This window comes from Lepisma saccharinum, chromosome 11 (genome assembly GCF_977018435.1).
Source record: "Lepisma saccharinum chromosome 11, izLepSacc3.1, whole genome shotgun sequence".
Taxonomy (NCBI): domain Eukaryota; kingdom Metazoa; phylum Arthropoda; class Insecta; order Zygentoma; family Lepismatidae; genus Lepisma; species Lepisma saccharinum.
In genome coordinates, this window is record NC_139239.1 from 25,544,986 (window position 1) to 25,572,613 (window position 27,628).

The window sequence follows — 27,628 nt, forward strand, 5'->3', positions numbered from 1 at the left end:
GACAGTATATTTTGGACAGATTCAACCTGTACTCACATATGGTATCTCTTTCTGGGACAGTTCACCCAAAATGCAGAAAATTTTTATTTGGCAAAAACGCATATTAAAAATTATGAAGAATGTATCCCTCTCAAACCCAACAAAACAAATTTTCAATGAATTTCAAATATTACCTCTTCCATGTTTGTACATATTAGAAACGTTGTACTTTATTCATACAAATTCTAAAATCTTCTCAAAAAATCTGGACATACACAAATACAGCACTCGTATGCATAACTCCCTCCACCTTTCTACTGTCCGCACATCCAAAACACATAGTGGTCTAGGATTTCAAGGTGTAAAACTCTATAACAAGCTGCCAGAGGAATTCAAGAATCAAAATCCAACCAAATTTAAAATAACAGTAAAAAGCTATGAAGTATTTGTTTTATAGCACAGAGGAGTACTTAGGTCATATTTTTCATTAATAGACATAACCTTTGACTTTTCTTGTATTTTTATGTTCACTAATAGTCATAACCTTTGATTTTTCTTCTATTTTCTATGTTATTCCATACTCTCTTATACTTTTTAATATGCATAAGTATGTGTTAATTCCTTTGTACTCAAAATCATACATGTAATTTTATTTTATACTCTTTATACTTTTTAATATGCTTAATTATGTGTTAATTCCTTTGTACTCAAAATTATACATGTAATTGACCTATCTCATATCATAGTGCTATTTGTACTCATATGATCAAGTGGATGGAAATAAATCTTATCTTATCTTATCTTATGTGTGATAGGGTAATATTGTGCAAATGCAAAATTCTTTTCAATTTATATGCCTACTTAATGATGTTCCAACTATTCCTGATCATACCCCGATCAATTCGGATTTGCAATTATTCTGCAACCTTTACACTTGTTCTTTTACACTTTGAATCCGCTGAGTTAATGTGGCTCCTTATCCTTGCATCAATTACTACTACATTGTTGCACTTTGGCTTGCTTATGAAAAAAGACAGTCAAGTTTCAAGAACCCAATGGAAACACACCTTGTTAAGTTAAACTTTTCTCATACCCACAGAAATCCTTATTTCTTCAGATATCTCTGACCAGTTTATGATAATATTCCATCCAGGATTCCTACAGCATTCCCAACTTCAGGTGATTTGCTTGATTTGGCCATACACTCTCAATTTCATCCTCAATATCAGATTTTTCCTCCTTTGAAGGGAACCCCCAAACCTCAAATTTGTTGCACTAGCAAGCCATTCTTGAACATCCTCTCATAGCAGCATAAAATGGAACTTTCAAAGTTTAGATTTTTGTAGAAATTTTGATGAAAAATGAAGGCTCAACCCAGATTCAAATCCATGCCATTGCTCTACCAACTAAGCCAGCATATTCCATTGCAGTATCACTGTTTGATACCATCATGGGTAAAACAGCAGGATCAAAAACTCGCACAAAACCAGGACCAGCTATGTAGTTCCGTTCAATACAGCTTTGGCATGGATGGAAGACACCTTTGTGTCCTAGACAAACCTGGTTTGTATCACTAAAATTTCAGCATAGTGTGTGCCGAAAGGCAAGATTTTTGTGTAATTGTGACAAAACATTCAGGTATTATAATTTGTATGCAACTTGCATTCAAAATGTCATTGTTAACTGGAACCTTTAATTTTCAGGTCTGATTTTTTTTTTTTTTTTTTCAAAAAATGTTCACAAATCACTGGTCTTATTTATAAATCAAATAAAGCTAGTTACCAACAAAAAGGAATATAGGTAAATTAAATAATAATTTGTCCTTCATTTAATGCACAGGTGTCCAGGAATCTATTGTTAGCTGCATAAGAGAGCGTGATCAGAAAACCTCAAGTCCTTACCAGTGTGATTTGAAGAAGAAACCAGACGTGATAACGAGAACTTGCAATGATCACCCATGCCCTCCCCGATGGAATTATTCTGATTTCCAGCCTTGCAGCAAACCCTGTGGCATCGGTATCCAAATACGAGAAGTAAATTGTATTCATGAAGTAACCCGAGGTGGAGGTAATACAATGATTATCCCCAGCAACAGATGTCCCCAGCCTTCACCACCTGATCGACAACAATGTAATGTTCTAGACTGCTCTCCAAAATGGACTACTGGAAACTGGCAGAAGGTATTCAATTTTTTAACTATTTTCATAATACCAGCTCCTTCCTTGTAAAAAAAATGGCAAATGTGAAATCTCTGTCATACAGGGTGTGGCAATGAATTGGGCGATTTTGCAAAACTGGATATAACTAGTTGTTACGTCAGAGGTAACACGTGACTATCACCATCTTGCAGCCCCTACTTTACCATTCAGTTATGATAAAGTCGTGGAACCGGCCACAGCACTCATTCACTCTAAAAGCATATTACAAAAGCAATGGTAGTTACGTGTCCGTGCAACATGGATTTCAGAAACAGGGGTATTTGAAAGCAAAAGTCTTCCAACCACCACCCCCACACACAGTCAATAGACATAAAGATTGGATCTCATAAGAGGAGGCTCAAATTCCTCTTCCCATGCTGCACTGCAGTATGTAACCTATCCAAAAGACAGAGAGAGTGTGTGGAATGAAATGGAGGTCACCTTAGTGATGTTATTTTCAAATACAGTAAATCAAAATCAAAATGTAGGGATTGTTTTTTCTTTGATAAAAGATGTAGTTCATTTTGTCTTAATTATGTATATTTTCTTGTGCATTATGCATTATTTTGTTTTCACTGTGAAAATCGCCCGATTCATTGCTGCACCCTGTATATTTTTTTAGAATTCATATTGATGTTAAAAGTTTGTGTGCATGTGTGTCAAGGAGCTTGGCAAATATTTTTGAACAATTCTGTACCACTGAAACATACATATATTTGGATCATTAACTGCACGCATTGAAAAGAGTATCAGCGAAATGTAATACAGTTCTACTGAAGTCAGGAACGTCTGTACCAAGGGGGCAGGGGGGCGACTTGCCCCCCACTCATCATCGAGGGGAGGCAAGATAGTATTTTTGCCCCCCCCCCCCCTCTGGTCGCATGCTATAAATGATACTATATTTTTTCCAACTTATGTTTCGTTTTGAAAAAAAAATTGGAAAAAATATTTTTGTACTAGTTAAATGAAGATGGACTCAGTTTTCCCTACCAGCAAGAAGTACGTGCAGATAAGAATCGCATCCATGTCTCCGCAAATCTTATCCCCTTAGGAATTTGCCGCTTCAGTTTCCAGTTTTACTTTGTATGTACCAGGCTTTGTACGTACAGGTGTGGTCTGTGTGAAATAAAAAAACCCAGCGTACCCCAATGGGAAGGGAGGAGGGGGCAGAGAACAACTTAATTTTAAATCCAAATAAATTAAAAGTTTAACTTCTCCATATACAACTACATTGTAGGGATGCAAGAACTCCGAATTGGGGGGAAGGATGGAGCTTGAGCCTTCTAGGTAAAAAGGTAAAACGTTGAAGGTGGAAGTGTCTAGTTGGTAGGGCTTCTGACTGCCACGTGGAGAACCGGGGTTGATTTCTGGGGTGGGTGATCTAAGATTGGAATTTTTTTAGTCTTGTCCCTGCATAAAGCGGCTCCGGGGCTCATCGAGCCTCAAATCAATAGGTACCTGGGGGCAACCGAAGCAACCTTATCACATCAGCTTCAAAATGTCCAAGATCGAGAATGTGTGGGCCCTACTCTTACATACCCTAAATGTGCCTTCATAGCATGGTGCAATATGTATGGGTAAAAAAAATATCACACGTGAACATAAAAATATATGGTGCTATCTCTTTCTGAAGTCTAAAACTAAGCCATCAGGCCTGAACATGACGTTTTAAACAAACAGTAAACTTCTAATTAATCTAAATGGCCAAGAAACAAAAGTTCCTCCCTTGGTTCTTCCGCCTCTACCCACAAGTGCTATCAGTATTGCTTGATGTGAAGAGACCACAGAGGAAGGGCAAGATTGTCTCCCCCCCATCACACCCTAAAGAATTAGACTATATCTATTTCAAGTTACCTTCATTTTGAAGAATATTTTGGAAAATAATTTTGCACTAGATTTGTGAACGTCCACTCAAGTTTAACAGCAAGAAGCACGTGACATCGCAGTCAGGTCTCTGTAAATCAAGTTCTCCCATAGGAATTCGCTCCTTCTGTTTCCAGTTTTGCTTAGAAGCCTGCCAGGTTTTGTACCTACAAGTGCCCTTGCATATAACAATACATCGGAGTAGAGGGACAGAGGACAGCTTAACTTTAAATCTTCCGGTGCACTTTCCGAACACAAGCTTTCTTTAAGGACCCCTTGGTGTCAAAATGGCCATTGGCCACAAGAAAAGGTGCACCTTGTAGGTTCTTGGAAATTCAAGTCTACGCCAGTCTCTCCTTCCCTTTCCAAATTTAGACTTGGTCAGACGACACAGTCATTGTTCAGAGTAGAATAACAGCAGAAGGTGTGTTTCGGCATTTACTCTGGAAATTATAGTGATGAGTTTGGATTTCCTTCAACACCAAGCGTTACAACTGTGCATATATACGTGTAAATCATTTGCAAAAAGTAGAGCGACTGCAAGGTCATGTTGGAAGATCACTGCACTGCACTTAATCGCCTTATATAGAATCGAAAGACTGGTAAGTTTTATTTCTCTCATTACGTTTTCTTTACTAATTTATATTTTCTGTGTGATTTGATTTGATTTGATTTAGTTTATTTTACTTCGCGTTTTGTGCCTCTTGGCTAATTTGCAAAGATGGGGATGAGTGATGAAATGATGAATGGACATTCACAAACAACCAAGCCCGACCAGGATTCGAACCCGGGACCCTTGGCGTCGCAGCGCAATGTGCTAACCACTCGGCCACAGGGTCGCGCATATATTTTCTGTGTGAAAGGACAGAAAAAGACGAGACTAGAGACAGACATGTATCGTCTCGATATACCTTCAGTTCTCTGCTCTTTCGGATTTTAACGCTGCAAGCTTTGGAGTACATGAACCACCTTCTCTCGTGTAGAGGAAGGAACTTTTATATCTTGGCCATTTAGATTTATTAAAAGTTTACTGTTTGTTTTAAGCATCATGTTTAGGGCGAATAGCTTAGTTTTAGATCTCAGAGAGAGGTAATACCATTCATTTTTATGTTCGCAGGCGATTTATTTTTACGTTGGCAGGAGTAGTTGTTTAGTTTTAGGTGGCAAGACATTATACAGGGTGATTCAAAAGTTGTGCGACATAGGACAACTCCGTTATTTGTGCAGATACCGAAAAAACGATAGAGGGCATAAGTGTAGGAAATACATTGTTGGAAATCATGCGCGTAATTGTTACGACAGCAGATGGACCATTTATCGAAATCACGAACAAAACAAAACAAAATGACTGTCAAAATGGCAAACGGAAAGAAACACAAACAAATCAATGTCATAGCCATACTCCATTTACGACCGAACAACAAAATTGACAATCGCAATAGCAATAGCAACCACACGGAGTGGCAAACTGATACAAAGGAACGACCTGAACTGACATGTCCAGCAGCTGCACTGCTGGGACACTACCGGAGGAATTGTTCAAATTGATTGCCATCCTTTTGACGGCACATCCGAATACGGTTCACAGAACTCTTGTGCACATTACGTAACACCATAGGTGTTATTGCTGCACAGGCTCCTCTGATGTTTTCCTGAAGTTCCTGCAGTGTTCGGGTCCTGTTTCTGTACACGACAGATTTGAGATGGCCCCAGAGGAAAAAGTCAAGTGGTGTCAAATCTGGCGACCTAGGCGGTCATGATTTCAAACATATGTCCAACAATTTTGCCCTCTATCGTTTTTTCGGTATCTGCACAAATAACGGAGTTGTCCTATGTCGCGCGACTTTTGAATCACCCTGTATATATTTTAGACTTCTCTGGAAGGGGGGGAGACAATAGCCCCTCTCGCCTTCAGTCTTAGGTTCTTCTCTCAAATCTGAAACATCTGAGAAGGCCCATTGATCTGAAAGCACATGTAAAGTTCAGACTGATTTAATTTAAATACAATACCAGGTACCTAGCTTTGTTGCAAAACTTTAGCCTAGCAAATGCTTTCAAATTTCTGATAGTTTCATTTCTTAATCTCAATCTCTGAATAGTAGTCTGAGATTTTAAAATATCAGTAAAAGGTGAAAGAATCGTTTTTGTATGCCATTTTAGAAGCAGAAATGTTTTATATGTTAAAATATGAAAAATATAGTGCCTACAAAAATAAAATATACCATATTGCCTCAATCTCATCGACTGCCTTCACGACTAGCCAAAAATGGCAGAAAAGTGAAGTAAAATAAACTAATCTATCATTAAATTATTTCTCTTTAACTCTTTCATCCATGTAATTCTTCTTTAGTATGCGACGTTTTTGTTAAAATTATATTACAATTTATAAAATGAAATGGTAAATGAGAACACAGGCAACTTTCTTTGCAACACATTGATCAGAAAGTTTCAGAAACATTGATTTTCTCAATACGTTTTCACGTGTACTTTGTCCCCTTTTAAAAGTAATGTGTTTTCAGGTATGTTACTAATCATTAAAGGAATGCCTCAATATCATCATGCCTTACTGCATGCGAAGATCTAGTACCAGGCAGGGATGGAAATTTGCTGTAATTATCATAAGACATAATATTTTAGTTTTCTTGTATTAAGCACCATTTAATGGAATTATAAGTAATAAAATAATCTGTAATAGAGACCTCTGGGCCTCCTCTTACCTCTTATGAGGCTTCGTCACTGTGGATATTCGTATATTCAATAACAATATAGTTATTATTTATGTAATAAATACATAAATGTAACAATAAATATATTAAGCTATTTTATAGTAATTGCTATATATACCTAGGTATATATGTGTGGGGCGAGATATTGTAAAAAAAAAAACTGGTTCATTGATTTGAAAAACCTGTCCACCCACTCCAAAATAAGATTGGATGTCCCTGACTAAAGTGGATATTAAATATATCCTGATAATAATGTCTCCCTACCATTTGATTGTAAGAAACATATGCTACTTCAGAGCTATATTACTGTGATGCCTATAGATTTTTAATTGCATTCTGTGGAACCAACCAACCAACCGACCGACACACTCTTTGACATCCGCAAGAAGGGAGCAGAGGAGACCCTGTCCACCTGGAGATTGAATTTTGGGCAAATTTTCTTCTTTCATACACACAATTTCATTTCAGTGACACCGCAGTTGCATAATTAATTATAAGACATTGACAATTCAATAATCCACAAATAAGATTGATACAGATTTATCATAAGAATTTCAGAATTTCTAGTTCAAGCAGCGCAAGCTTACCCCTTTTTAGAAAATATCAAAATCAAATATTATTTGCATATAGTTATATTACTGCACTTCTTGTGCTGTACCATTGTTGTTGATATTGCTTCAGTGTACAAATAGAAGATTACTAATTCTTTTCTCATATTTCAGTGTTCAAAAAGTTGTGGAGGTGGAATCAAATATCGCCAGGTAGAATGTAAGCAAACACTTGCACAGGGGCATATTGTATCGAGAGACAGCTCAGAATGTGCAGCAGAGAAAAAGCCGGCTGAGAGCAAACCTTGCAACACAAAACCATGTGAAGAGAACGAGAGGCCACACATAGCTGTAATCAACCAAACATATATCCAGCAGAGTCCGATGAATAAAGTGACTTTGAAAATTGGTGGACAAGCAGTAGTATTCAGAGGAACACAGGTCAAAATAAAATGTCCTGTAAAAAGATTTAACAGGTAATACATGTTTCTGTCGTAACTTATGAGAAAATATTAAACAATAGTTTGTATCATTTATTTTGGTGCATATTCATAGTGTACATTAAATATAAAGACTTGAAATTCATTAAAACAGTTCACAGGTAAAACTTTTAGCAAAGGATGTTATGTTCCTGCACCAGATAATAAATTTGCTAATTTCTTTAATAATTAATTTATGAAATTATATAGGATCTTAAAACTGGTCCCTGTTTCTCAATTACTACTCTTTTCTCTTAACATAAATATTTATATAATTTGTTTTGGTAGAGTATCTTCCTCTTTTTTTTTTGTTGATGATCCTGATGAATATTTTGTGTGAACATCAAAATTTATTCCATTCATAAATAAATGTTATATTCCTTTACAGAACAAAAATTGCATGGTCAGTTGACCAGAGGCAAATTTCACCTTCCAAGAAATACAAAATATCCAAAAAAGGAGCTCTAAGGATACAAGATATTACATATAAAGACAGTGGTGTTTATACGTGTTCTGGTAAGTTCATATTTCAGAAAAATATTCTTTTGTAATTTTATATTTCTGAAGATATGAAACTCACATAGTGTGTGACATACATGAAAGCCAATTTGTATGCAAGCAAAATAAAAAAAGAAAGTTGTTGCACACAATACTTTATCTTGATTTCAACAATTGTCAATCTCCAGAATTTAAAAGTAGTGCAACTCCTTTTTTTCTGGACTATGAAATGTTAAATGTAAATATCTTAACTTTTTTATTTTAATATATATAGCATGTAAATTAACACTTAGAAAAAACAGTTGGAAAATCTTTTAGAGCTAGTTGTGATACATTCAGTCAATACATACTTTTAATAGATGTGGTAAATCTTAGCATCATCTTTATTCACTACCAAAAACTTGTAACTTGTCAGTTTTGGGAATTCTAGTCTTGACATCTCAAATAAAATCATTTCAGTGCATGTGTTTTGTGTGTGTGTGATGACTCGCAACCTCTTGGTCAAAATATCATAATGGACTGTCTTTTGAGACAGTAAGGGAATTTAAATATTGTGGCACTTATCTAAAAGAAAAGGGTGGTATATCAAGAGAGTAAGTACAGAAAAATAGATGTTACTGTGGATTAAAGAAGCAAATGAAGTCCCAATATACTAGAAGAAAAAATGTAAGTAAAACTGTAAAAAGCATTAATAATATGTGTCATGGACATTAACAAAGGAAAGTACTGCAATAATTGGAAGTTTTGAAAGAAAGAATCTGAGGAGGATTTATGTGGCTGTATGTGAAAAATAGAGGATAAGATACAATAAAGAACTACACAAGCGTTATCGAGATGCAGAGATGGTGACGGAAATTAAATTAGTATGATTTAGATAGTTGGGACATACATACAGAGTGGCTGACAATGCGACATGTAAAAAACTTACACTAAGAAGTATGAAAGAAACAAGAAGACTGGAAAACCACCCTCGAGATAGGTTGATTATGTGGAGGGTTTGTGTGCAGTCACATCCAACATGTAACATTTCGTGAAAAGTGGTTGCTAAAACATGTTGATAGCCCAAACTTCTCCTTCCTAATCAACTAACATGCATTATTTCTACAATTACAATTCTAATAATTCCTAGGTCATTAGGTTAGGGGGCAGATTTAGTGTTGTTACATGCTGGGTGTGCCTGAAGACAGACCCTTATGGTGGAGGACCTTAACTCGCCTGGAGTTAGGAACTGAAGAGGAAAGGTGGTGGAGAGAAATTGAGAGCAGAAAATTTTGAAGGAGACCAGGATCTGATGGAATGTAGTGCTGAGATAAAAAGAATGTCCGATACAGGCACGTATCCAGGAATTCCTTTCGGGGGGGGCTGAACACCATTTTTTTAAGGGGTATAGTAAGAACCTCACAATTGTGTGTTTAAGACCAGAGGTGTCAATTGGGTTCCAAAACGGGGCGGGGGGGGGGGGGGGTGCGGAGGGCGTTGCAAGGAAAGTTTACTTTCTCTTGGTAGCCAAGGCTTAACATTAAGAGGTCATAATGTTGAGGCAAAAAAATAAAAAATTGGGAACAACTATCTCTTAAATCGTTGCCACTGTAAGGCTGTCATTTTAATCAGAATGTGAAATCGGAACATTTTTTACCACTCGACTCCTCTGTTTCCATGCATTAATATTGTGTGCCGGAACCATCTCAGTATGTGTGTTTGTCCATTTCATTTCATCAGACATAAAAACATCTATGGTGTCTTTGAGTGTTTTTACGAAGCTGTTACACATGCATGGGATGGACAATCCACTCGACAACGCGAGATTCAAATTGTGGGCTGCGAACTGGACGCAGACAGCTCTCGAATATTTCTCTCTGATTCGAGCCTGAAGACCACTAACGTGTCTTGTCCTCCCATTTTTCAGCTCTTATAAAAGCCGAAACCCACCAAATTGTTCAGATTCAGGCCTTAGCACTCACAAGTGTTCAAAAATGCCTGTCACAGCTTCCGCTGTCTTGTCATATATCGGCACGAAACAAAGGAAGTCTTCTCGAATACAGGTGGATCACGAAACAATTAATGCACAGTGAAAACCCTTCCATTCCCAACACATCTAATGTTTCGTCTCCCAGTATGATGAAATGCTTACTCATTTATCTCCAGTGATGTGCCCAAGGGAGGTTTGGTGAGGTAATAACCCCATTTGACCCAGTATTCCCCCTCTCCCTTCCGAAAATCCTGGGCACGCCTCTCTTTATCTCGGACATTTTTTAAAATCAACTCACCAGAAGTTTTTATCATCGTATTGGAATTGAAGTAAGATGCGTTCTTCCTGCAGGTTTGGATATGATCCTTTAGGGTGCTGTCGTCTGCCTGCCTTCACACCTAACCTTAACAAGACCCTAATTTTCCATCCTTGTGACTTGGATTTTCAAGACTTAGGAAGATTTCAGACCGAAGGGACACGCGATACATGTCGATTGGAATCGGCTAATCAACAGCAACGTTTCACGCCGTACCGACACAAAAGGCCGCACAAACCTAATTTCGATTTGTGAAATCCTCAGGCGACAGGGTATGAAATCTCCCTTATTAGGCCACTGTCATTGTCACCAAGAAGTAGTAGCTCTTGTTGACCACAGAAAAAATTATCCTCAACCGGTGGGAATGCTCCTCAGTTTTCTTCTCTCCTATATTTTCTGTGCTTGTTCACTATACAGGCAACACCTTACGATTTGATATACACAGGACATGTACTATGTAGACATTTTAACGAAAAATCGGTTGAAGTCAAGGATGGCTAGGTGGCTCAGTTGGTAGAGCCCTGATTTGGGTCCTGGTAGAGCCTGCAATTTCTGCCTAAAATGTCTACATATGCAACATCTTCTTGCTTTCTCTTCTCGACATTCATAAAATTTTCGGCTGTCTCTTTATGGTAGTTAAGTGTTTGAATGTGTTTCGAACCCAGTAGGCTTAAACAAAAGTATTTTTTATACAGGGTGTCCCACAAACGGCGCAACTGGGAATTAAGAGTGGCGTTACTTAGTAACCGAAACCTGTACATACATAAGTCATACACCAAATGTTAGCCCTGTCCAAGTAGATATTTTTAAACATAGAAACAACAAACGGGGTGCAATGTTGTTCATGCAGTGTTGCCAAATGTAAGTGAAAGTGTAAATTTATTTTTCCACAAAGCATGGAAAATTGAATGTCAAACATTTTCATTTTCATTTTCTTTTTTTCCTGTTTCCAGTATTTCCATGTCATAGACCATCACTAAACACACCTTTTGTTGCCTTCAAACATCAACAGTGTTGCCACTGTACCTCATAATTTTTTTAAAACACCCATTTGGACCGGTACGCCTTTACGAGGCATTTCAGGATTGGCTATATGCGAAAACGATCGGTTTTCTTCTCTGAACTATAGATGGTGAAATAGTCTACCTACCCAAGGTGGAAATTGACGTCCAAATTTCCGTACGAATGTTTGACATGCAATTTTCCATGCTTTGTGGAAAAATAAATTTACACTTTCACTTACATTTGACAACACTGCATGAACAAACTGCACCCCGTTTGTTGTTTCTATGTTTAAAAATATCTACTTGGACAGGGCTAACATTTGGTGTATGACTTATGTATGTACAGGTTTCGGTTACAAAGTAACGCCACTCTTAATTCCCAGTTGCGCCGTTCGTGGGACACACTGTACCATGAAATTCTCGGACTGCATATACGAAATTTAGTTCTGGCAAAACTAAATCATCACTCAAAACTTTGATTTTCAGTTGATTTATGCAGTTTATTTCTGTTTTAATAAACCACTCCAATATCCGGTACTGCTGAAATATTCACTTTAGAGAGAGACCTTTGATCTCTTCGGCCCTCGAACCGAAGTAGCAGTACACTGAGGCCCCGGAAATTCTGCTGTCGTCAATGTCTTCATTTTCGAATCACTATATCTTATAAAGCAATCACAGGATGCTGACTGATCTGATCACCAACGACTGTATGAATTGTCACACTTACCTCTGAAATCTCTTTAACCGATTCTTTGTACAGATCAACCGAAAAATTGAATCCGCGTATTGATATCCTCATTATATTCTAGAACGTTCCGCAGATAAAACGATTCGTTAATATCGCCAGTAGTTGACTCCTTCTCTCATTCAAGAACGTACCCCCTCCCGACTTCCAGAGATTAGAAATTACAACGAATCGCCCTACGTGTGGCGCTACCTTTGTTGTGCAGCTTCCAAATGCTGACAAGTATCTACATAGTGCGCTGCGAGAACACCGAAAGCACAAGAAAAGTGTACGTGCAATATTATCAACAACAGGGTTATAGAACATTCTCCGTCTTGCCTCGATAATTGTCATCTCCTTAAATAATCGTCACATTCTTCAAAAAGCCAAAAACCTGATTTATCTAGTGTAAAATAAAAAAAAAACCTGGGGGGGGGGGCTCGAGCCACCTCAACCCAAGCTTGGATACGTGCTATTAACAATAACAGGGTTATAGAACATTCTCCATCTTGTCTCGATAATTATTTCTCCCAAACTATCATCACATTATTCAACAAGAAAAAATCCTAGTTTTATCTAGTGTAAACAGAAAAAAAATCCTGAAGAGGTGCTCGAGCCTCCTGATTCCCACCTTGGATACGTGCTATTGACAATAATAGGGTTATAGAACACTCTCCGTTTTGTCTCGATAATTATTTCTCAGATTTATAAATTTATTATCTTCACATTATTCAAGACGCCAAAAATCTAATTTTATCTAGTGTAAATTGAAAAATTTCCTGAGGGAGGGGGGGGGGCTCGAGCCATTAACTATAACAGGGGTATAAAACATGCTCCGTCTTGCCTCGATAATTATTTCTCTCCTTACATTATTTTCACATTATTTAAGAAGCCAAAATCCTAATTTTATCTAACGTGTGAAAAATTTCCTGGGTAGAGGGTCTAGCCCCCTGTGCCCCATCTTGGATACGTGCTATTATCAATAACAGGGTTACGGAACATTCTCCGTCTTGCCTCGATAATTATTTCTCTCCTTAAATTATTGTCATATTATTTTATTTCACACCACAAGAAATCAAAAACCTCTTTTTATCTAGTGTAAACCTAAAACTTTCGGGGGGGGCTCGAGCCCCCTAAGCCCCCCCTCTGGATACGTGCCTGGTCCGATACATACACACACGGCAGTATATGTAGAAGAGAAGAAATATTCAACTTTCATAAAGCCCAATAATATTATTTTATATATATATATATATCCAAATCACTGGTTCATTTCCCCAAAAATTAAACTTGAAGATAATCAGGACAATGCCTGATGATTTTGTAAGTAGCAAAAAGACACATCATGATCTGCAACTTATAACAGTCTGAAGATTCTAAGGAATCTATGAAAGCAGTGAAGATTTACATTTACTTTGAAGTCTGTGTGTCTACTAAACTGCATTCTGTTGCAGCAGTCCTTTGGGAACCAGGGCCTGCCAAGCAGCTTTTTTATTGGGTGATACATGATCAGCATGTTGAGTCCCAGTGCTGCTGTTTTCTGGCTTTCGAGACTGAAGTCCCCTACTATTGCTTCGAAGTAGCTCCCCAATTTTTGTCACCATGCTGGGTAAAAACTGACTTTTTAGAAATGCAATCACGAATTGAATCCAGGATGCTTATATGCATACCAAGGTGACAGTGGTAACTGTGTGGCTACATGCAAGCCCAGTCTGTCTCTTCAATATTAATTAATTAATTTATTTATTTATTTATTCCGTCTTCTTTTACATGGCGAAGTGGAGCCTTTTCTTCCACTTGACCATGTTTACAAAAAAAATTGAATATGAAATAATTAAAATATTGAAAAAAAGAAAGAAAAAAAAATAAAAATTACAGAGAAATAAAAAATACAAAGAAAAAATACATATAAGAAAGGTAATCTAACCTATAGATACGGGCACACACACTCACACACACACATACATATCTTTGCCCTTACACACGTACAAGCAAATACATAACACAACACTTACTTAAGCACAGTCCAATATTACACATACTTAAAACACAGTCCAAAACGATATACTTTGACGATAATTCATCTTAACTATTACGCTAAATAATTTTTGTGCCTTACGTCCTTCTATCATTCTCTGCACCCGCCATATTACTTGTATTAGGGAAATCAAACATTTAATTTTCATTGTATAATATGTGTAACTTTAACAATTTTTTGAACGTCACAATTGAGGAAGAGACATGAATTTCAGGTGGCAACTTGTTCCAAAGGCCTGCTGAGGTAACAGTAAAAGAATTTGCATAAAAGTTGGATTTGTGGAGTGGAATGGACAGCAAAGACCTTTCGCGCGATCTGGTGTTGCGGCTGTGAAAGTCGGAAAGATGTAAAAATCGGTTATAGAGATATTGCGGGTCTTTTATTTGGAGGATTTTGTCAGTAAAATTAACTTATGAAAATTACGTTTATCGCTTAATTTAAGCCACTCGACCTTCGCAAAGTACGATGTCAAATGCTCTGAATATTTTAGATCGAAAACGAAACGAATGCAGGCATTTTGAATTCGCTGCAGTAGTTTAGCTTGCTCGTGATTGACATCCAAGAAAGCAATGTCGCAATAGTCAACAATGGGAAATTCAAGAGACTGGACCAGTTTAATTTTTATGCGTTCAGGGAGGAAGTTTTTGAGCCGATAGAGTGAATGCAATGCACCGAAAGCTCTTCTAGATACAGAGTTAACTTGCTCTGTATCACACCCAGATTCTTAACAGTAGTGGAGAAGGACAGATGATTATCATTATTTTTCGTTGAGTCTAGGGAGGCTAGATTTATCTATTTTGCTCAAAATTCTAGGGGAACCTACAAGAATACACTGGGTTTTAGTTGGGTTTAGATGTATGCCATGGTGTGCAGACCAAGGACTTATTTGTTTAAGGTCATTGTTCACAATTTCTATTGCATGCAGTATTTCTTGCGGGGGGAAAGAGAAATATAACTGAAAATCGTCGGCATAGATATGGTATTTACAGCAGTTAAGCACCGTCGGGAACATTCTAATTGTTGTCTTTTTATTTTTTCAGCTGGTCGCTCTTCAGCTAATTTGACATTGACGGTAAAGCCGATGCCTGGACATTTTCCTACTTCAGAGGAAATTGATCGCAATACAGACCGAAACCTGCCACATGCAAACCATGTTGGGCAACAGAGTTTTGCCATTATTGAAGATCCAACTAATGACAATTCAGCACAAAATCTTGGGAGCTATTCAAGTAAGTTACTAATTTTGCAAATCTGTCTTGAGCAATTTTCTAAAATGTTCAGGCTCAGATTGATTTATTAGTGTCCAATGAATAATTCAATGATAAAAGCATGTTTGGGCATCAGTGTATTTGCAAAAGTACTGATAGTTCTTACTGACCCAATATTTCCCTAATACTGTGCAATTTGTTTCTACAATCGTACATTTGCCATTATGTAAAAATTCACTTTCAGTTTTTGTATTTTGTTATTTGACGTCACTTTTACATCACTTTTGGCTAATTACAATGACAAGGATCAGATGAAATTGATGAGGGGGTATTCACAAAAATGACCATGTTCAGGCTAGAAGTTGAAATTGGAACTTTAGTGGCAAGATTGAAAGTCGACCACTTAGCGTGGCATGTTCAATTCTTTAATATTAATATCTAGAACTCTATTTATTTCTTCTAAGACAAAACTCATTCCAATTTTATTTTTACAGAATACTGTTTTATTAAATTGCATCTAGCATAATTTTTCCTTTTTACTAGCTACAATTCTACTTCATCTGTCTTGCAGAAGGTAAATTTCTTGAGGTAATTGCTATTACAATATTGTGTGTAAAAAAAAATTCATTGTTATGATAACATATTTCAGGTTGATGAAAGCTTTGGAAGTGGTAAAGTAATCCAACACAAAACATGCTTCTTTTATTTGTAATATTGTGAAACGAAAATGGTGACAAGCAATGTACATTATTAAGAAAAAAAGTACAGTTTGCTACAGGATGAACCAATATAATGTTTTTACAAATACAAGTGAAGAATTACTATAAAATTTTCCAGTAGCATCAGTTTTGGAAAGTGTCAGTGAATTATTGGCTCCAGGAATTATCCATGAATTCTACATGAATTTTTCTCTGTAGACGTAAAAAATTGCAACTTTTATTAATCCAAATGAATTCATACATTTATAAATGCCACGAGGCAAGTTTCTCACAGTTTAGCTTTTATTTTTATCGAGGAAGGAAAAGAAAAGAAGGCTGCATGGAAAATTAAAACAGAATTCTCTCAATTCATTTGCTTTGTTGATGTCCTTTGCAGAACAATCTATCTGACAGCCTATTATTGCAAGATAAGAAGTTGATTAGGTAAATTTGAGTTTGAAATTCGTATACAATTAACAAATTTCATAGATTAGTACATATTCCGTAACATTTGTGACTTGTTTGTAGATATACTTTGAGTCTGAGTATGTGAAATGGCAAATGTAAATTCCACACCTTAAATTGAATATTTTAAATAGTATATATATACCGTTGAATTGAATTAGAATTTTTGGGTTCATTAGAATCACACAAATCCTTTATATTGTTCAAATATTCGTGTGTGTAGGTGGTGAGAGGCGGTAATATGTAAGGTTGATATGGAGAAAACATCTTCTTGGAACCTTGAATTTTTTAAAACTTCACCGTGAAAACTGGGAAATATACTTGAAGTTTATCATGGTCATAGAGTGGCCACCCTGATTAATCAATATTTTGAACAACTTCATTACAATTTTCAAGTATCAGTATTCATTTATTTATTTATCTGAAAAATCATGAGTACAGATAAAATCCATTTTATATCAGGATATCAACAGAGGGGGAAAAAAGAAATTAACAAATTAGAAGCACGGGCACACAAACACACACATATATAAGAAGAATCAAACAATAACAACTAGGGCACAAGACATATTAATTGCTCTTCAGCTGTTTGATGCACGCTGTTCTGAAAGCCTGCTTGGATAAATGGAAGCCTGGAGGATCGTTTAATGAATTGTACCTGGTTTGTAGCCTATACAGAAGTGATCTTTGTTCTAGGGATAGCCTTGAAACTTTTGTGTGAAAGAAGTTATTGCATTTGCTGTTGGTGCGTGGGAGTAAAAAGTTGTCCATTCATAATTCTGTAAAGAAATGTTAAATCTGAAATTTGACGGCAAAGAGAAAGATTGTGGATTTGTAGAGTGGATAGAATTTTATGTTTGGTTAGGTTTGCAAGGGATGGACTTCTATGTTTGACTATTCTGAGAAAAAAACATTACCACTTTGTCTGCTCTCTTTATATTGCTAACACAGGCCATTGACCAAATACAGGAACCATATTCAAGAATAGAAACAACGCACGTTGTTAAGTAGGTTTTGAGGGTAGAAACATGCGAGATATCTGTAAACTAATCCAAGGGTTTTCATGGCTTTATATGTAATGTAATCTATATGGTGGCTGAAAGTGAGTTTGCTGTCGAAAATGACTCCCAAGATCTTTGTGCTGTTGGTTGAACGAGATAATTTGGTTGCATAATTTATAGGATGGTACTGCAAAATTGGATTTGGGAAACCTCATAACAGATTTCTCGGAATTTAGTTTCAGATTTCAGTCTCGGCACCAGCGTTCAATGTGTTTGAGATTGTCTTGCATGGAACATGTGTCTCGAACTGAAGCGATGTTTCTAAATAACTTACAGTCATCAGCATACAATAAGATTGAGCATTCTGGAGAAATATATTCATGAATATCGTCCATGAAAAGAGTGAAACACATGGGCCCTAGAGAACTTCCTTGAGGTACACCGGAAACTACAGGGAGCCATGAGTATTGGTGGGAATTGGTAAGATTGTCAGTCAGGGTATTAGTTCAAAGTGGTATTGACTCAACCATACTATTTACTGATACACTGATGCTAATAAAAACATTTACTGTTTATTAACTTGTAAATATAAGGAAGATTTCAACCGAAGTGGCAAGTGACATGCAAGCTTATATTTGCTTATTTCTTCCATGTGAAATCTCCAAAGAACTAATGTTAGCGTAATGAACAATAACAGAATGATGTCTTATACATGATGTCTTATATGTCTTAAGTACATTAAAGAATTATTCTTGTATTATATGTAAAAATATGTGTTTTACAGTACAGTGTTAATGTAGGAAGCATGCCAATTTTGGTTTGAATATCATTGCTTTTTCTTGATTTCAGGGGGAAAGCCTACACCATACAGAGCACCCAATCAATTGAATAGAAAGCCGTCACCTCTCTTCAGTCCACCAGATCAGAGCCACGAGATGGAAATAAATAACAAGCACCAAAAAAATCCAGGCAATAATGGCGTGACCAAGCACCATCACGAGCAAGAGAGAGGTCGAAACCAACAGCCAGACACTAACTATAGACCACGTCAGTATGACTCTTCAGAGGAGGTAAATGAGAATTCGGTGGTGGTGAAAAACAACATTGGAGGTTTGGAGGGGCTGCATATAGGAAGTACCCTAGTGTCTGATCAGGAGCAGGTACTAAGGATTGTCTCAAAAACAAAAGAAAGAAAGAAAAATAATATTTGTTTTCCCCATTCCTTGAAAAATAATTCATTCTTGTTTCAGAGCATGTTTATTATTAGTGTATTGTGTTTGCTAAATAGTGTCATAACAGAAATTATTAAATATTCCCATAATTATATATAACCTAAAATTTGACAGATCTGGAAATAAAATGCATGCATATGTTATAGAGAAGTACATCATGTTAGGAAATATCCTTAAAATAGACTACTGTATTTATTTTTTTTAAAAGAAACTTAAATAAGATTTTTAAACATAATGTGTGTGAAAGAACAAAACTTGGTAAGTTCTCTAAAATTAGAACTAATCCCTATTCAAGTTTCTCTCTTCCTAAAATGAACGTTTTCCATTTTACTTTCTACTAGTAAAAAAAAGTACTTATTTCAGTTTGTTTCTAAAAGAAAAATAACCCCACAGAAAAAAATCTAGGGGTGTCAGATCACATGATCTAGGCGGCCAGTTGATGTCCCCCCCTGCGTGAAATTATGCACCCCCAAACTTTTCATGCAAAAGATCAATTGTTGCGGTCGCAGTGTGACAAGTGGCACCATCTTGTTGGAACCACATGGTGGCGACATCCATGGCTTCCACTGCATTCCACAAAAAGTGTGTAATCATCGCTCAATATCGAGTTCCATTGACAGTAGCACAAATTCAAAAAAATATGGACCAATCACACCCTCTGCCTACAACCCACACCACACTGTTACCTTTTGTGGATGCATTGGTTTCTGGAATACTCCTTGTGGATTTTCTGTATCGCATATCCGGCAGTTTTGTTTGTTCACATATCCACCCAGGTGAAAATGGACTTCGTCAGTGAAGTTGATTTTGTTGAAAAATTCGCCATTGTCCTCTTTTTGCCCTAAGGCCCAATCCACGAATTAATGACATAGTGTGTGATCATTTGGTTTCAACTCTTGGGTTAACTGTATTTTGTACGCCTTTAAATGCAAATCTTTGGGTAAAATATTGAATAAGGTGGTTTTTTTAATGTCCAATAGCTGTGAACGGCGATGAATTGATGTGTTTGGGTCCTCTTGAACAATTGCACTCATGGCTGCGATATTTTCCTGGGAGCGACCACGACAACGGTGTACTGGACTAACTTCATCCCTCACTGAACCACTTTCTTCAAACTTGGCACAGATTCTCTTGATTTACATGTTTGACGGACAACTTTGTCTTCCATATTTGGTACGGAATTTATGACCAACTCCTGCACAGCTTTCTCCACATTTGTAATACTGTTTCACTATGAAGACACGTTGTTCAATGGTGTAGCGTTGCATTTTCACTCACCACAAGGTCTCTCCTTGCCAACTCACACAACTTCTTGCTGCTTCTCCTACAAAAAAGAGAAAAACAGGTACAATTAAAAGTAACATTGAAATTTGAACACCCTTTACATAATAAGGCAGAGATCACCAAACTCCTCAAGCTCTGAAGCTACTTCCCACACTTCTCACTTTTGAAAATACATGAAGAGTTTCCAACAGTAAATCTTACAATATTTTTTTGGTCCATAAAAACCTTTAGATATACGTAATGAAATTATTATTTTTAACACATAGATGGGTGGTCCTTTTAAAATAATATCGCCAATTTATTATTATCGGAGATATCCTAAAATCACTTTAGATTGATTGTTGTCGCTCATGTCTAGACAGGTTGATCGAATTTGCATGAGTTTTATCTGGTAGGTCTCCCAGTTCACCAAAATTTATCTTTACTGGTAGTTACTGAGATACTGGTCGTTGACATGGATGGACGGATATGACTGGTGCATGAGTGTTCTTTTTTCAACTTGGCTGATTAATGGCCCCAAAAATTTGTTAGGTTAGTCAAAGTTTAGTTGCACATGAGAGAGAATGATTCTAGTGCAATGGAAGATTGTAATTGTTTCTCGAAATATGAGGTTGTCCGTCACCTATGGTAGGGATGCACTCAGAATGAAGATGCAATATTCCAAAAGTTCCCCTCAAGATTGTTACCAACACTTGCAGTGAATATCCAATATCTTCATGAGGTACCAGTAGCTCACGATCGGCAGTTTTGTGATCCTTGGTATGAGGTTCAGTTCAATTTCTCCAAATAAGAAACTTCTAATTTCAACTCTCATAACATATTTGTATGCAATTGTTCAGCAACCTTCATTAATTCATTGTGTCACAACAGGTATCAGTGAGGTCATGTAAGATAAGTTAAAAAGAAAAGACAGACATATTTTGCAAGTAAATGTGAAAAGAAAAGAAGAAATACATATATATAATCATTTTAAAATATATTTTGTTGCATATGGAACTTACTGTACATATATTTCTGCTTCAAGGTAACACATATTTAAAATTAACTCTGATCCTGAAAGTTTGCAATTAAAGGGGAAAACAGTTTGTATAATAACCTCATCCTTTGCATATTTTTGTTTAACCTTCTGAACCTGATGTTCATGTTCTGCCCCTCCCCCACCAAGTTAGGTCCTAATTTATGCTGCTGAAACAGAGTGTCGTATGCATGCATGTTATATCTGGTAAATGCTATTTTTAAGTCCCATGAATCTTTTTAAAAAATGTACTGATTCCTAGCCTATAATCAGGAGAATAAGATTAATGTGTCACAGAAAATTCAAGAATCAATATAAGAATGTAATATAATTTTTTGTATACATTATTAAAAATTATTTATTTATTTATTTATTAGTATCCATTCAACTTACAAAAGTTTGGAATTGTCAAAATTTTAAAAGCATTGCAATGTTAATCTTATATCTGCAATGCCGATATAATTTTATTAATTCAATATATCTGTCTTCTTCATAACAAGCAAAGTTGTGTGTAATATTGTATTTCATTCATTATGTCTTTTGATTAAGATTTTCACACAAAAATTGCAATGTAGTGAAATTCTTAAATTGATTCTTCTATGATTAACTAAATCTAATCTCTAAATTTCAGATTGGTAATAATCCTGAAACACTTTTTAATGGACCTTGTTTAAAAATAAAATATATTTAATAATTATTTTTTCATTTCTCTAAGAAACAGTTTTGCTCTATTGAACATCCCTGCCAGAATAATCTTGACAAACTTAACATTTAAAAATAAACCTCAACTGTAGTTTCTAACTGTTCTAAACTTTGACAATTATTTACTGGGAGTGATGGGTAGTTTAAGGAAATAAACCATTACTGCACAATAATATTCTTTCTTCTTCTTTGTATGTGATAGAGTAGCCTAAGGCTAAACCTCGCTCTGTAGTAAATAAAAAAACAACTTTGTATTCTATTCTAAATCCTTATTGGTTCTGGTGTTTTTAGTTGGTATACACTAACAAAAATAATTAATTATTGTTTCTCTCTTTCTTTTGTTTGTTTATTTGTGTGTTTAGTTGTATTATTTGAAACTTCTCTGTGATAAAGATCTGGAATAAGTTTTTCTTTTATACAGCTCTCTCCTAGATTTGTAAAAGCAGAAGGAAATTTGATGACAGCCAGTTTAATTCTGATTTTCAACAGTTTCTGCAAGGACATAATTTTTAGTACAAACATTTTGTCATTTTGGCTTGTGAAAATAGTATAGAGCTAAAATCAGCAAATATCTTGTCTGCCTCATCAGATTTTGGTGTACACCAATGAAGACGTATAAGACGTATATTGCATCAAGTGTCATAGAAAATAATGTTAAATATGCAGAAAGATGAGGATATCAGTTTGAAAGAAAATTATTTATTTAAATGCTGAAAATAACTCGCTGGTGATAATTTTTTGCAAAATTAATAACTTGCTGTGTAGAAATTTAAGCAAAAAAATACAGCATCGACCTTGTGTCTCTGGCACACACAGAAGATTTAGTACGTAGAAAATTTGAGCGAAAAGTGCAGGCTCAACCAGGACCTGAACTTGAGTCTGGCATACTGCCATTGCTCTACCAACCAAGCTACCAAGACAGCCCTGATTTTGCTTGCGAAAGTGATAAATCAGATGAAGCCAGTATGGCAGAAACCCAGTTTCAAATCCTGGTCGAGTCTACAGTTCTTGTTTAAATTTCTACATAGTAAATCTCATGTGTCAAACCATAAAGTACATAAAGTTATATGCTGTGTACATTGCAATTAAACCACCACTTTGGTTTTTGTGCAACAATTATTCATAAAGTGATATTCAACAATCTAATGACAGTTTCACTTGGAAATAGGATGATTCAAAGTATGCAAGATGTACAGCACTCTTCCATAAGTTTTGTGATCACAAAATTTTCATCTTATGCAAGTTTGATCTGTCTTCTGTCTACAGATCTACATTGTGGAGGAGATATGAATTAGAAATTGATTTAGAATTGAAGAGAACATTAATTTTATTTAATAATACCTTGTTAGGATATGCAAAGTATTTTTAATTTCAGTCATATGCCTTCTGGTTTAAGGTTTCAAACGACATCAAAATACTTGAAAACATGTAGTGCTAATGAAAATTGACTATACAAGTAAAAAAGGTCTGGAAAATTTAACAATTTTGTAAAATTAGCATTCCAATACCTTGAAATTTTTGAATTCCCATGGAACTCACCTTCTCATATAAAGAATATAATTTTTTAATGTATAAAGCATATACCCTCATGAAGATCATACAAAATACAAGGAAAAATACTAAAAATATAAATAATTTTCCTGAAGAAATGCTGAACTTTTATTTAATATGGAACAAAATGAAATTACGCAAGTATAAAAATTTTCATAAAAATATAAATAAATTATAATTTGTATAATAATACATAAATACAATTTAAACATAGGCATTAATGATTTCTATTAAAGCTGTAGTGAATATATACCTATTTTTTTCCAATGTGCATAAAAAAAATATGAATAGAATAATTTTAACATATAGTCCATTGAGAATGTAAATGTTCTGTCAAATTTTTCATTTTTTTCAGGAGAGCCCTTTAAAGTTTGACATGATATATTTATTGAACCTTTGTCACCATTGTGCTGAAAGTTTGTATCATTGCAAAGGCTGATATATTGAAGCCTCTCTAAAAATAAGTAGTTGTTTGGTTAGGTATTTATGCTGTAATTTTGAAATTTCAGATAGAACAATTGCACGCAACACTAGTTTTGATTTGAGAGTGCTAATGTTCTATCTACCAGATATAACACTGTATTCTGGAAACTAGATGGAGATGAAACAATTTCATTATAAATTTGTCATTCGGTAGCAAAGTAAAATAAATAATTCATATTTTAGGAAATCAATCAACTACTTTGATTCCACTATTATTCTAAATTTTGGTCTGTTAAGCACAAGTATAAGATCCAAAGACCGTTACTATTTCTAAGCATATACCATAAGTCACTAAGATTAGAATGCAAGTCCTTTATCTCACACTCGGATGGTGGTTGTAGTTTGTTGAGGAAATTGTCGTAAGGTTTCATTGGCTGTTGGAGTTTACTTTCTCGTGGCTGCTTCCAAATTCTGTACATGGGCCGAAAACACTCTCAATATATCAATATAGGTTGTATGTAGGCATCAGACGAAAGCAGAAATGAAACAATTGCATCCTAAATAGACTACAGCCAACATATCTCCATTTGTTTAGAATTTGGGGGTAGAACATTTGCATTCTCAATGGACGATATATGTACTTTTTTATAGTAATTGTTAACATAAAGATGATATTTAGAAAATTGGTATCTTCTCATGAATACAATGAAAATAGTTCAACATGGTAAATTTTCTGGATCTGAATGTTACTTTCTGCTGACATATACAAACAATGCAGATTGTTTATGTATTTTTACTACTTTATCTTCTGCCACTTTTGACTAATGATGATATTGAATGTGAATGATGACTGAATGAAATTGATGTGGAGAAACTCACAAAAAACACCCATGCCCTAACTGGAACTCGAACCTTGAACATTGTAAGAGGCCTAGAAAAACTACCCCATAAAATAAACCATAACTTTAGAATTAAGTTTAAATTCACATTTATCTAATAACTATCTTATGGATGTAAGCATAATCACATGTATATACATTTATTAACAGAAGTAATGACATTTTGTATTTTGTGGTATGTCTAGGCATGCTGGTTTGAAACTAGTTAATGCGGAGTATTCCTGTGAGAATTTGTGAATAGAACCGCTGTTTACAACCTAGATGGGTGTAACTTACACTATTAGGAAGACCAGTTGTCAGAGTTTGAAATGCATTAAGCATAGTCCTTCATTGGTCACATGGCACATAATAGTCAGAGTGCCACATTAAAAAGCTTGTTTTGAGATATGAGTAAAATGTTTTGACTGGTTTTGAAAGATTATGTTATACATATCAGATCCGATTGATGCCACTCTGCCAAACTTGAGCAATTTGAGTAATTCAAGATGGCATCCAATATGATGGACTTTCCATTTAATGACCTGTATCTCAGAACCAATAGTCATGAGCAAATAATCTTTTTTTAATCTTGATCCTCATTAGATGGGCTACAAAAATGATTCTGTTTAGTTTTTCGCTAATGTCAGTGGTTTTGCCATAATTCAAAAAATAAAAGTAAACTCAAAAAATTTGAAACTGGACCTACATTGAGCATAAATGAGTTGTCAATAATCCATCTCAAACTTGGACAGCTGCTCTTCATAATGGTCCAGATCACACCCATGTGTACACTAACAAAAACTTTATGAATACTCAGTATGTATTTAGAAATATCTTTACTTGAAATCCAAAAATGTAGTGCTAACAAAAGTTGCTTTAAGTATTTGTGTGATTTTATTTTATGTTTTGGTTCTTTCTTCTGTGACTATTTCTTATTTTTCCCACTTTTCTTTCTTCCTAATGATCACTTTCTTTGCTCTCAATGCACAGGGAAGCTCTCCTTCTCCATCCACTTCTCATCCCAATGATAGGGACTCTGATGGCCCCAGAATATTTCAATTTGGTGACGACTTTTCCAGTTCACCCCCTTCAAGCTCAGGGGGTTCCCGCCCAATGCCCCACTTTCAGATGCTTCTGGCAAAGTTGCAGGTGAGACAGAATACCCATCATAGCTCCCCCTCACCGAGAATGCTCTTGCAAGCTTTCTACAGTCACCCTGGCCATGAACCAACTATCTGTAAATACCCAGCAAGCTATATGTGCCATACTCAAGCAGATCATTGTCTTATGATTTTTAATGTCATGTCTTGCAATGTGGATTTCGTTATGTGGTACAAGCTTTGGTATATCTCATTTTATGAAAAAGTAGTTGAAGGAATGAAAGAAGCATGTTTGCATGAAATCATTTCCTTTCCCCTTGTTATGTGGTTTTATAGTTGTTGTTTTGGTAATCTGAAGCTAGTTGTCAGTTTTCATTTGTAGATATTTCAGTGCCTTTATGCTTCTCTTGGTCTTACAAAAATAATTACGGATGGGACAATATGGAATTCATGCTGATACCATTCAAGTGCCCAGGCATAAAAATTTGTCAAGAACCAGTGTTTGGAAGTAACACCAGACTTTAAATTAGGATTCTAATGTAAATTAGTATTAAGTTTTAGATCGCCATCATAATTATAAAGATAGTCCAACTGCTAATTCATACATCAGTTAAGTGTAAAATTATCAAATATTTGTATTGTTTTCACATTGCAAAAGTATGCCATGTGATAAAAAGACTAGCATCCTGAAATATTTCATTGATATTTTCCATGAAGTTTGGAATTTATTAGTTGCATCTTGATTTACTTTATTAAACTAATATTAGTGAATTAGTAATTATGTATCAGATGATTTCTTCACACATTGCATGATGCATGTAGATGTAAAATTATCTCTAATTGTGAATGATAGTTGTCCATTGTTAAATAATTTCTTAAATAAAAGAAAAACAAGTCAAATATTCCTGAGGTAATAGCAAAACAAATTTCTTGTTTAAAACAATATCACCATTGAGAAATAAACTATGATTTCATACATTCTCTGGTATGTCAGTATTTTAACCTACTTCCCGAATCTTCAAATTAACATCACTAGGAACAAGGGTAGAAAATGCTAAGATTTAAGAAAAATGTTAGTGTAAACAGAATGTTTATATCCTAAGCCTTAGCCTTGCCCTATATTCCTAATGATACCCAGTAGAAGGTCCAGGATGCAAGATCAAAATACTGGCACTAGATGGAATAAGATTAAGTGCAATGTAATACATTTGATCAATATATTTATTTTTCCTTCCTCAGATTGAAATTATTGACAATTATATGCAAAGTTCCAAACTTGCAAAATTGCCATGATAGTATATGTGTTGTCAATATTGCTTCACAAAATGTAGAGTAGATATAAATTTGTCTCTTCACCTTTAAAACTACTGTGAACTTGTAGTTAGTGCATGTACATTGTCCTTTCTATGGTTCAATTTCTTACTATTAGAATATGATAATCTATTGGTATAAAATGTTGAAATGTCTAGTTTACTAACACTTCTCAATGCAAAAATAAGTTCTATGTAACCTGGGGTGTTGGTAAATTTTTGAAATTATTATGTCTGCACACGAGGGCCGAGAGATGTGAAAATTTCCCCATATGTCACCCCCACATGTACACAACCCCAGATATTGCAGCAGAAAAGTATCATAGCAGAAAATAGCACAATATGTAAACATTCCTACTTTCACCTTTCTATATTCTTCTAACCCTTATTACTATTGCATTACTAATAATATTGTATTA

General features: G+C 35.4%; 1 protein-coding gene across 3 annotated transcripts in view; it reads left to right on the forward strand.

The window, feature by feature from the left end:
- nolo (ADAMTS-like no long nerve cord) overlaps nucleotides 1-27,628 on the forward strand; it is a 752,674-nt gene that overhangs the window by 691,932 nt on the left and 33,114 nt on the right. For all 3 annotated transcript variants that reach the window (XM_083130826.1, XM_083130827.1, XM_083130828.1), the window contains 6 exons: nucleotides 1,819-2,159; nucleotides 7,489-7,790; nucleotides 8,182-8,309; nucleotides 15,383-15,571; nucleotides 18,564-18,874; nucleotides 25,790-25,948. In XM_083130826.1, coding sequence (XP_082986952.1) covers nucleotides 1,819-2,159; nucleotides 7,489-7,790; nucleotides 8,182-8,309; nucleotides 15,383-15,571; nucleotides 18,564-18,874; nucleotides 25,790-25,948 — 1,430 coding nt within the window. The remainder of the gene's footprint in view (nucleotides 1-1,818; nucleotides 2,160-7,488; nucleotides 7,791-8,181; nucleotides 8,310-15,382; nucleotides 15,572-18,563; nucleotides 18,875-25,789; nucleotides 25,949-27,628) is intronic.